Source organism: Prionailurus viverrinus, chromosome F2, assembly GCF_022837055.1.
Source record: "Prionailurus viverrinus isolate Anna chromosome F2, UM_Priviv_1.0, whole genome shotgun sequence".
Lineage (NCBI taxonomy): Eukaryota > Metazoa > Chordata > Mammalia > Carnivora > Felidae > Prionailurus > Prionailurus viverrinus.
The window spans coordinates 49,733,203-49,745,531 of record NC_062578.1 but is presented as its reverse complement, the minus strand read 5'-3'; the positions used below and the strand labels follow the sequence as shown (position 1 = coordinate 49,745,531).

Sequence of the window (12,329 nt, the reverse complement as noted above, 5' to 3'; positions counted from 1 at the left end):
TTTCAAGATTTGTACAAAAGTATCAGGAGCATCTTAGATTCCTATGAAATTAAACCTTTACCTTTATTTCATTAGGTCCTCTGTTAATAAAACTAACATCAATCTTACACAGCAGGAATCCATACTTGAACTTTATTATGTCAGGCTCACTTTAATCACTTCTGAAAGAGTTCTTAACAAAGCTAAGCCCCATAAAAAGAGGCAGATAATCTGTTCCAGGGAAAATGAGGTTATATATGGCAATAATTTGAGCTATGTGTCTGCTTTGAAACATATCCCAAATATTTCCTGAAAAAGCTCTTCTCAGGGATATATCCTAGAAACGAAAACAGATCACTTCTAGCATGAGCTAACAAAAACAAAATCCACACCCATGTATAATTTTCTTGGATGAGCCAGCTAGCATAAATGCAGTCAAATTTACAGCACAAGCTCTTACTTGTGTTCCATAAAAAAGCAATTCTAGGGTCATAAAAATATTTTCATATTTCATGTTTCATATTCTAGTACTATAGATTATTGACATTTAATATATCCTAGTTGAACCAAATAAAGAATGGAAGAATGAATTTACTGAATACTGCTTGAAATATTGAATTAGTCTTAGACCCAACTTTTCTATTTCAATGCTTTTTTAACTCAAACATAATTGGCTTGTGCAGCATTAAAGGTATTTTGTTCTATTATGTGTATCAATGAATAATTTGTTTTTCACAAAGCTTTATATTTTTCTATCTACAAAACATATTTCATCATTAGTTTTTTTAAATGTTTATTTATTTTTTGAGAGAAAGCTGTATTTATAAAGCTGATTTCTTTAGAGTTTGTTTTTCATACTTTACGACTCATGCTTGTATCTGGAGATTTGCAGTCTATCTTCCCTTTTTCCTGTTCTGAGTCTGTTCTCCAATTTGCTCCACCTTTACATCTCCACTCACTCCTTCTCCAAAATAAGCTAAACGATGTGCTACTTTCAAGAGTCTAATAATTGAATCAAACATTTTCCTAATTTATAACTTAAAAGATTGCCATATACATGTATGCTAACATTTACCAGCCCAGTCCCTCAAGATTTTACAAAGAAATAAAAGAGATCTGTAACAACCAAGTAAAATAGGTCAGGTTAGAACCTGAAAGACAGAGGAAATTCAAACTCTTCACAATGATCTCACTGCTCTCTAAAAAAATCAAACTGAATTTTGTGAGTTGGGCAAATGACTGACAACATGACTATGTAATTAAAGTGAAAAACACATTGCATTATAATACTAAGATTAAAATATATCAAATAAGAAAACGTATTGTGTTTACAATACATCAATTAGCCACTGAACATCATCTTTAGACCTTTCTCCAAGTCTAGAAGGAGATGGGGTGGAGGGAAGGCAGGAAACACTAGCATCAAGTGAATCACAAAAGTATTATATAAGGGAGTAAAGCTTTAAGACATTTTTGGCCATAATCCACAGTAAGGAATATATATTTTATATTGTGGGCCTGTAGAGAAAAATGATTTTACAGATCACTTACCCTTACTCGGTGCACTCCAGTCTGATATTTTCTACTCTATCCTATTCCAATCCCTCCCCCCGCCCTCTGTCTCTCTCTCCCTCATTCCCTCCCTCTCTCTCTGTTTTGTTTTGTTTTGTTTTGTTTTGTTTTGTTTTGTTTTGTTTTAAATGCTGGCCATGACTCTCTCATTTGATTCTAAAAGTGAGGAGAGAAGGAAAATAAGTGAAGAGGTTAAGAATGGAAGGTGGAGGTGGCTTTGGGGGACTATGCCCTACAAGGGATATGTACCAATACCTGGAGATATTTTAGATTATCATAACTGGGGGTGGGGATGATACTAGCATCTAGTGGGTAGAGGCCAAGGATGCTGCTAAGCTCCTTATAATGCCCAAGACAGTCCTGCAAAACAATTATCCAGCCCCAATTTCAATAGTACTGAAACTGAGAAATCTCCTCTAGACTAGACAAAACTGGAAAGTCAATAGCACTTTTTAAAGGTTATGAAAAATACACTTTATCTTTTTTTTTTTTAATTTTTTTTCAATGTTTATTTATTTTTGGGACAGAGAGAGACAGAGCATGAACGGGGGAGGGGCAGAGAGAGAGGGAGACACAGAATTGGAAACAGGCTCCAGGCTCTGAGCCATCAGCCCAGAGCCTGACGCGGGGCTCGAACTCCCAGACCGCGAGATCGTGACCTGGCTGAAGTCGGACGCTTAACCAACTGCGCCATCCAGGCGCCCCGAAAAATACACTTTAAACTTCGAGAGAGAGAGATCTCACAATTAGATTCAGAGGTACTATGACATCAGCAATCTAAGACTTCTCTCCTTCCATAATCCAAAGACAAAAAAAAAGAAAAACATCAGTTTGCAAGTTTCTAACCCAACACAAACTATGAGGAAGTAATCAATATAGCACTGTGAAAAGCAAACTATGTCCTAGTTAAGAGAGAAGTGTTACAAAACATGGAAATCTTCCTTAAGTCCAAAGTACCTATAATACAGTGGGCTTATATTGCTAGTTATTTTAGACTCTCAGTTTCTTCAGGGTAGAAACTATGTCTTACTCATCTCTGTATTTTCTACTAGGTCCAATTCAACATCTTGCAAATAATAGACACTAAAAAGCATTTGGCTGAAAAAGGAATAAGTAGGTGCCTAGTCTTTAGCAACACATTGGATTTACGTCTCAAAATTATATCTCAACAAACTAAAAAGTATATTCTTCTTAGCCTAAAAATACAAGCATAGTTCAACATGTGGCAGATCCTAGAAGAGGCAAAACCAACATAAATGACCACAATCCATGTAACCATGACGATACACTCATTCAAAACTCTTGAAAGTTGTCTCAAAAAAGTCTTGATTATTTTTGACCGTCATGGAACATTAGTAAGTAATCTAAAAATGTTTTTAATATCTATTTTTCGACAAATTACCAAACAATGAACACACTATCACATTAGTAGATAAGGGAACAGATCTAGAGTAGTTAAATAGGGAGGAGAAGATCATGCAGTTAATGAATTTCACAGCCAGGATTTAAACTCCTCTGATTCTAAAACCCATGCTCTTCTCCATAAAGAGCTCTTCTCCATTTATTGTTTCACGAATAATGGCCCAATCACTCATAGACTGTAATTATCAGCAGCATTTAACAGAACTTAGTGAATGAAATGACATCTATTATAAGTTTGAAATTCTGTATATTTAGAATAATAAGATCTATCCAAAGAGACAAATGACAAATGAATAAGACAAGAGCCAAAGCCACCAAAACACCAATAAAGGTGAAGTTAGGGAAAAAAGAAGGAGGAGGAAGAGGAGGAGGAGGAGAAGAAGGTGGCTAGCCAACAGGACAGCAGAGGGGAAAAAAAATTAAACTATAAGCTTCTTGTGAATTACAGAATTTCATTATTTAAAACTCAGGAAAGACCCTGCTGTTTTGTAGATGCTGTAATATGACATACAAGGGCTTGCAAAGAATCCTTCTGCAATAAGAATGCTGCCTGGTGCTGTCTATACAATTCTGGTTAATACTTTGTATTATGTGATCCAAATTTGCTTTCCACATTTTTGAAAGGTTGTGCACAAGAATGAAAAGAGACAGAAATGTAAAGACAATGAGAAAGATGTCTCAGTTGTTAAACACATTCTTTGGGGTCATTTAGTCTAGCGATAATAAAGCAAGGAAATAACTATCTTTTAAAAGTTGGTTGATCCTCATCAAAATGATGTGTCCACATATAAGCATATGGGGGGGGGAATGCTGCTAATGAAACCTTTTTATTTTTTTTTTATTTAAAAAAAAATTTTTTTTCAACGTTTTTTTTTTTATTTATTTTTGGGACAGAGAGAGACAGAGCATGAACGGGGGAGGGGCAGAGAGAGAGGGAGACACAGAATCGGAAACAGGCTCCAGGCTCCGAGCCATCAGCCCAGAGCCTGACGCGGGGCTCGAACTCACGGACCGTGAGATCGTGACCTGGCTGAAGTCGGACGCTTAACCGACTGTGCCACCCAGGCGCCCCTAATGAAACCTTTTTAATTATTAGGAAGAATTTTCAAGCATTAGTTAACTACCAATGATGGCTATGAATCATAACGTTAGATATCTTTATAAGTAGCGTATTCCAAAATCAGACTGATACTTTTTCCACAAGCAACCAAAAATGCCTCTCTCATGATGAAAAGTCATGACAAAGTTTAATCTCTGTCCCAGTCTCTCAACAGCTATAACTTCACCTCCCTGAATACTATTACTGGGAGTAATATCCAACAGGAAAGTGTTATTTTATTTAAATTTCTTCCTCCAAAGCTGAATTATGATTGTTTACTGGAAATACATGTTGGGAGAAACCATACCCTGTAAAGCAGATTATTAGGCAGATGAGAAGGAGAACCATGTCTAGGTGTCTACTAGGAGTTCAAGTAAGGGAGGATACAGATGTGAATGACATTTCATTTCTTTCTGTATTTGATAAATGTTTTAGTTCTACTAAATAGCATAACATAAAATTTTCATTCAACTCATATAGCTTTTTATTTGTGTGAGATTTTTATGTGTTTATTTCTTATATCTTTAAGTAGTAAAACTGAAGACATTACTTTAGCAAAGAATAATAGAAGTACGTAACAGAATCTAAACTAATCCATTAAAGATAACCAAGCTTTTTCTTACCTCTTAATATTATGATATACTCAGACAAACATGGAAAACAACCAAACTAAAGACTACTGATTATACTTAAGGAAGTATTACAGCTTGTGGGAAATAAACTTTCTATATGCTCTATGATAAAATTAAGATCTATAGTTTCTTCTTATAGATCTATTTTAATAAACACAATTTTCTTATTATTTATAATTTCCATGCAACTTGTATGAAATGAGCGTCTAACTTTTTTTCCTCACTGTATTTACATTTTGTCCAAGCCCATTTGTTGAATAATTTACCCCTTCCCCTTTGGTTTGTGCTACTTTCTATGTTTTTATCACTTATTTGTTTTAATATGCCACTTTGGCATAAGGATTATTTTGAGCAGAAGGCAACTAAGAAGCAGATACAAGAAAAGCTCCTTGCACTCCCCCTATTAGCCTAAAATAGGTATGATATATATCTGTAAATGTGTCCCCTCTGCCCTCTCTATAAGGAAGGACAGAAGTTAATTATTCTACCAGGCAAAAGATGGCTCCAGAGAAGTCTGTGTAACAAATTTTACTAGGTAACCCTTATCTTCTATTAGTTCACTCATACGTTTATCTTCCTGTGATTTGCTACCTAGAAACTCAAAGTCCCTTTCCTTAGTCTTTTCATTTCTCTAAAAATTTACTGTTCTTTTGTTAACATACTATAGAAACCCAAGTTCTAACCACCCCCTTTAAGTTTCAAGTAGCTGGAAGCTCCCACAGGTATGCACAATCCACATAATAAACGTGTTTCTCTCTTAATCTGTCTTTTGTCGGTCTAATTTACCATCTCTAGTCCCCAGTGAGCCTACAACGCACAGAGGGAAAAAAAAAAAAAGAGTTAACATTTTTCTCCCGCACACCCTCCCTCCAGATTCACTTTTAAAAATAAAATACAGGAACCAATTGGGATTATGCCTAAAATATCATTAACCCCAAGACACTGTTTAGAAAAAACATGCATCTTTATAATATTTAGCCTTCCCAATTAGGAACATGAAATGAATACCTACTCACTCAATGACTATCTTCTTTTATGTTAGTCAGTAAGTTTTATAGCTTTCTTATTAGTTATTTTTTAAATTTCTTACTGGTTATTTTTAAAATCACATCTTCTGTCTTTTGGGCAGAATGGGAACTGCTTTTCATTCATTTTCCTAACTAATTATTTTTGGTGCAGTACAAAATAATGCCATATTAATTCCATATCTAGCTGCCTTCTTGAATTTATTGATTCCTGTTGATTCTCATGAAGAAGTCGATTATTCATCAGAGGTGCCAGAAAACTGTGTGTGTGTCGTGCAAGAGGGTGGGTGATATAGGGGATTCATGTTAGATACTCACCTATCTGGTATATTTTGGCATATACCAAAATAAGTTACAAAAAGATGAAAAAGTTAAAGTTTAAAAAAGTAAATAATAAAAACATGAGAAAATACACAGCTAAATATTTAACTGATTTGGGGATGAGTAAAGAGATTCTACAGATAAAAGAAATGGGAAAAAAGTACCATAGATGCAAAAACAGCTATATTAAATTCAATATTTCCAAATGGCCACAGAAAACTAGTAGAGAAACATCAAAATGGGAAATACATTTCAAACAGATGACAGTTAAATGGGTAAAAATCCTAACCATATAAAAAGCTCTTATAAATCAGTTAAGAGAAAAACTAATTAATACCCAATAGGAACATGGGCAGGAGAAATAAAAGGAATGAACAGACAATTCATAGAAGATAATCAAACACCAACAAACATATAAAACATTCAACTGCACAACCAAATTCAAATGAAAATGACAGAGAGCATTTTGTACCCTGTGCAACTGCAAAGATTTGGTATCTTGAGACAAAACTTCAGCACATCTGACAGGAGTATGGAGCATTATAACCTTTCTGGAAAGCAAGTTGGTATTCTGAACCAAAAGTTTGTAAGAATCAAAGCATGAGTATGTATTTGTGAAATTCTCAGGTATTAGACAAAAGTTCTTATATAAAGATAACCATTATAATATCATTTGTGCTAGCAATTGGAAGCAAATGCAATGCCTCCCAATAAAGGAATAGTTTGTGGTACACATCTATATAATAGACTATTAGTGCAGCCATTTAAAACATATTTATGAAGAACATCTAATGGCTTTGGAAAAAAGCTAATGATATGATATCAGTTGAAAAAATCAGAACAAAATTATATATATAAACATGTAAAATATAATGCATAGGAAAACGGAAGAAATGCAACAAAATGTTAATGGTTATATTTGGGAGAAAAGATTATGGATAGTTTGTATTTCATTCATTACACTTCGAGGAATTTTTCAGCTATTCTAGAGTAAATACATATTGTTTCTTGCCAAAAGAAACACATACAAAATGCTAATTTACAACTATAGGTAATAGGTATTTTTTAATACAGCATCAAGTGATGCAAGAAAATTTTCAGAAACAAAGCAAAATAGATAAAAAAAAAAAAATCAATAGACTTTTCTTCCACAAGAATAACAGAAGATATCCACTTCTTAAAATTTTTATGTGAATTTTTTCTTCACATGGCCAGCACCATTAAGAAACTTCCAAAGGTAGTAATATCTATTAAATGTCAATCACCAACACAGCCTAAAAAGAAGCCCTCATGGAATCAACTACAGCTCAAGTGTGATTGGAATCCAGGGCTTACCTTTCTCACTTACACTCTCACTTTCAATCTCCACATCATCACAACTGGTGTATTCAGGCGTGGAAGCTAATTCCTCCTCTGAACTGCTCAATGAAACCTGGCGCATTTTACCTCCTTTCTTTGATTTATGAGGCTTTGGTGGTGGAGGTCTCACGGACTCCGACTGGTCGGAACTGAGAGAATCGTTCCTTAACATTGTTTCCATCTTTTCCCGTTTTGTTTTCCTCACAGCAGAGCTAGGATCTAAGTGGTGCTGTTTCCGTAGTGAGTCAGTACGTCTCATGTCTGGTCTATCAATGGGTATTGGACTCCTCCGCGGGGTGGGAGGACTGTGGTTTGTGGTCCTTTGTGGATAAGAACTTGGTCCCTGAGCCTCTCGAGTTCTTTCCATTGAGTAAGATCGCTGATTTTCCATGGCAGCTCTACGTTCAGATATAGATCTCTGCCTTGATGGTCTTTCCATCCTCAGCATAGAAATCCTAGAATCTTCCAGTTCAGCATTTGCCAAAGAGACATCACTATGCCTTCTCTCATGCCTCGCTCGGGACACTTCAGCATGAATACGCATTTGTTCTTCGTAGGGCTGTGGCTTTACTGGATACCGGGCCAAATTCGGATCGCTTCGATAGCGCGCCTGGTACTCCTCCTCTCTCCTTTGCCTTTCATATTCATCTCTGCTCTCCACATCCTCATCATCTACGATATATTCTTTGGAATGCCTATGACTTCTCCTGTTGGAGTCCCTGTAATTTATATGGTCAGACTCTTCGTAAAACTGAGGTTCACGCTGAGACCTCCTATCAGCATAATCTGATGGAGATCTAGGCATGGCGTTATCTGAAGTAGCATATTGTGAATATTCTTCTCTTTCTTCTCTTTGGTCGTATCTTCTATTCTGATCTCTGGATACTGAGGGACTTCGTGTCCTAAGTAACCAAAGAAAAAGACTGATGAGAAGAGCAACGTCTAAACAATTCAACATTTTACTGATTCACTGGCAGGTTGACGAATTATATTCAGATAGTTCTTCCACTTTAAAAAAAAAAAAAAGCTTTTTACAGTCATGCCATAATAAAAGTTTTACTAATATTCATTTTATTCAGTTCAAATAGGAAATTTTAAAGGTACTTTTGATATGGTTCTTCAATGCCTGCACACTACATATGGAATATACTTAAATGCCCTGAAATAAGACAGCACCATACTCTGCTTCTGCAAAATGGACTTTACTGTGATTTCTTTGCTTTGCTCAATGCACTTCGACCATCCCCCAACTGCTCTTCAGAGGCTCTGAAAAATTCCACCTGACATTCTCTCTATTCTTGACACCTCAATATGAAGTCACTTGAAAATATAATGAAGTCAAACTGATTTGGCTCAAGAGCTGAATACTTTCTGGCTAAAACTAAATGCTGGCTCTTAAAAATCATTTTTCATTCATCAGCTACTTATATCACTCCTAGTACTGGTTCAGCTCAATCTTTATCTTAGCATTATATCTCCAACTTTTCTTTACTGTTCTAACTTGAGATACACAATTAAAAAACATACTGAAAATAATGACTTACTCATCACAGAAAGAAAAAAAAAATCTCTGTAGAAGTCAGAGAACTGCTATTTTTATTCCATCTTCACTGAGATTAAGGCCAGCTCAGTGACACCTCTCTTTGTCATCCCATCTGACCCCTCATACTTCCTTAGAGCCTCAGAAGAACAGACCGTATATTAAGTTCTCAACCTGCCCCTCTAACACTAGTACAACATAGTGGACCCTGTAATCATACAGAATATTCTTTGTCAACAAGATATTCACACTGTCCTCTTCCCTGGTACAAACCCAGCTAAATGTCAACCACTAGCCACGAAAAGCAGCGTGGAGATGACAGAAGTTAAGAATTACTATTACAGAGACTTTTGCCAGGACATATGAACGGGAGATGATAAAAAAGCAGGGTCAGTTGAAGTTAAAGATGACCAACACTGGATAGCTCAGTTGTGAATTTCTTACATGATGTGTGTGTGTGTGTGTGTGTGTGTGTGTGTGTGTGTGTATAGTATATACATATGTATTTTTTGGCCTAAAAGCAAGAGCAGAGAAAGGATCCAGGTGGAATAACCCAACCCAGGAACAGCCTCCTGCTCCTCTACAGTTTCTGTGTCGTCGAATCTCTTTCCCCCGTATCTGAAATGCAGCCTGCCAATGTACCAATTAAGATTGGTTAGTAAAAACAGGAGTCACTCTAGGTTTTCCAGGCTTTAATACAGTGAGGGCTTTAATACACAGTCAAAAGCCACACAACGGAACCAGCAAAGGAGTGAAGGCCAGAGAAGTTAATGCTGCTGTTCTTAGCCTGAAGAACAAAAGACAAGGGTTCTCAAAATGTTCATTAGGAAGCTGCTGTTAATCTCAAGAGTCTTTGGGGAGTTTGCCACCAATTATTTCAGCTGCCTACGGCATGAGGGTGGTCAATTAACAGGAGCTTGCCAGGAGCCACGGAGACTTTCACATCTGCCCGTGTGCCTGCCAACAACTGCTGCTGGACAATAACAGCTTCTGTAACTCTTCCACCTTTCAATGTCACACAAAGGTATAGCCAGGGTAAACTCTCCCCAGAACCACAAAGGACAAAGTATTACAGAAAATGAACGAACTGGTCTGTTTTCCTAAATGTTTTATGATTAGGCAAGTGGACGTGATTTTTTTTTACATTGATATGTAAATGTACACTTACATATAAAACATTTACGACTTGAATCTTTTTGGTTTTGCTACATAAAACCATAGACTCCTATGGTTTAAAATATACAATCAGGGGTGCTTGGGTGGCTCAGTCAGTTGAGCGGCCGACTTCAGCTCAGGTCACGATCTCACGGGGCTCCATGAGTTTGAGCCCCTCGTCCGGCTCTGTGCTGACATCTCAGAGCCCGGAGCCTAATTTGGATTCTGTGTCTCCTCTCTCTGTCCCTCCCCTGCTCGCCCTCTCTGTCTCAAATATAAACATTAAAAAAATACATTAAAAAATAAAATACATAATCAAAACAGAGCACTCAAAATAGAGCATAAACCTACCTAATATCCTATATATGTGTGCCCATTATACATAATTCCTTTTACTTTTTTGTCATTTTTTTTTACATATAACGAAAGAAAAAAAATAATTTAGCATGGTGGCAATGTGTCATAAAAAGAACAGAATTAAGGGATCTGAGTTTCTTGGTTCTGTTTTTGTTATTAACCAGTTATTTGAACCTATATGGCCATTTAACCTTTGAAAGTCTATATTTTAGACTATACACATTAATTCATATATTATTTTAACAAATATGTATTAGGTAAGAACTAAATGCCACACACTATAATAGAGATTAGGAATAAAGAAATGATAAGAGAGGATCCTTGATTTTGAGAAGGCGCATGATTCTAAAACTCTTCCATTTCTTAGGGACTATGATCTTATAATACTGACACCATAACTTCATCAAGTTAATATGCCTAAATGAAAGCTTTAGGGATAGCAAAAAAATAATGACACTTCTGTCAAAATGTCAAAATTAACTGTGCCAATTTTCAACATATTCACATCTCTTTAACTGGCCACTTATATCTACTCACTCTATTAAAAAAAAACTAACTGAGGGGCGCCTGGGTGGCGCAGTCGGTTGGGCGTCCGACTTCAGCCAGGTCACGATCTCTCGGTCCAGGAGTTCGAGCCCCGCGTCGGGCTCTGGGCTGATGGCTCCGAGCCTGGAGCCTGTTTCCGGTTCTGTGTCTCCCTCTCTCTCTGCCCCTCCCCCGTTCATGCTCCGTCTCTCTCTGTCCCCAAAATAAATAAACGTTGAAAAAAAAAAATTAAAAAAAAAAAAACTAACTGAAATAAAAGAGAATTTCTCTAGAGAACTCTAAAGAATAAGCAATTAAATCAGTTCCTCTAAACTGACCATCTAACCTCCATTAGATGCATACTTTATGTCAGAAATTCAAATACATTTTGGGGTGTTATTTTTTTCCAACCTCAGTCAATAAATATATTTGTCTCTAAAAAGACAGATTATTCATAAACCAAATATAATATCAAGAGATTATACTGTTTCAAGAGTCAGATTCTAATGTTTCTCAGGTAAGAAACATAAGAAAACGATCTTTTTAACTTCATTTATTTTTGAAACTTTTTTATTTGAGTATCGTTGACACACAATGTTACATAAGTTTTAGGCATACAACGTGGTGATTCAACTTCTCTATTTGTTACGCCGTGCTCACCATAAGCGTGGCTATCATCTGTTACCATACAACGCTATTACAATATCATTGACTCCATTCCCTACGCTGTGCTTTTTATCCCTGTGACTTTTTCATTCTGTAACTAGAAGCACGTATCTCCCACTCCCTCTCGCCCACTTTGACCATCCCCTCATTGTTTAAATAAATTCTAATTTCCCTAAAATCCAGTGTGGATTGAAAAGGAAATTTTATAGCTAGCTATAAGTATATAAATTTTGAAAGCAGTATTACCTCATTACCATAGACCAGTAAGATCAGATCATCACTTAGAGCTCACCTTTGTGCCTTTGTATTTCCCCAGCACACTTCTATTCCCCATTCTATTTACAATTACCTAATTAGTGTTCTGTATTGTCCACTGGACTTTAAATTTTGAACCAGGAAGGACTGTGTCTATCATACCGTTGTAGTTCCACTATTAATTCATTCGCTGAACAAATACTTAAATTTAGGGCTTAATATGTGCCAGCTATGATTCTAGTTGCTGGAACTACATTAGAGAAGAGACACATCAAGCCCCTGCCCTAAATAAGCTTTCTTTCTGATAGGCAAGACAATCAGCAAATAAATTAGGCACTAAACAAATAAAGGCAATTCTATACAGTGGTAAATACTATGAAAGAAAATTGAAACAGGGCAAATTTATGAAATGTATCTGAAGG

General features: G+C 36.2%; 1 protein-coding gene across 1 annotated transcript in view; it reads right to left on the bottom strand.

Moving 5' to 3' along the window:
* The window catches only part of RIMS2 (regulating synaptic membrane exocytosis 2), a 322,108-nt gene extending 313,803 nt beyond the window's left edge, over window positions 1-8,305 (bottom strand). Inside the window, exon 1 of the mRNA XM_047842737.1 lies at window positions 7,386-8,305. Within this exon, the coding sequence (XP_047698693.1) occupies window positions 7,386-8,214 (829 nt within the window). The 5' untranslated portion in view covers window positions 8,215-8,305. The remainder of the gene's footprint in view (window positions 1-7,385) is intronic.
* Between the last annotated feature and the right edge of the window lie 4,024 nt (window positions 8,306-12,329).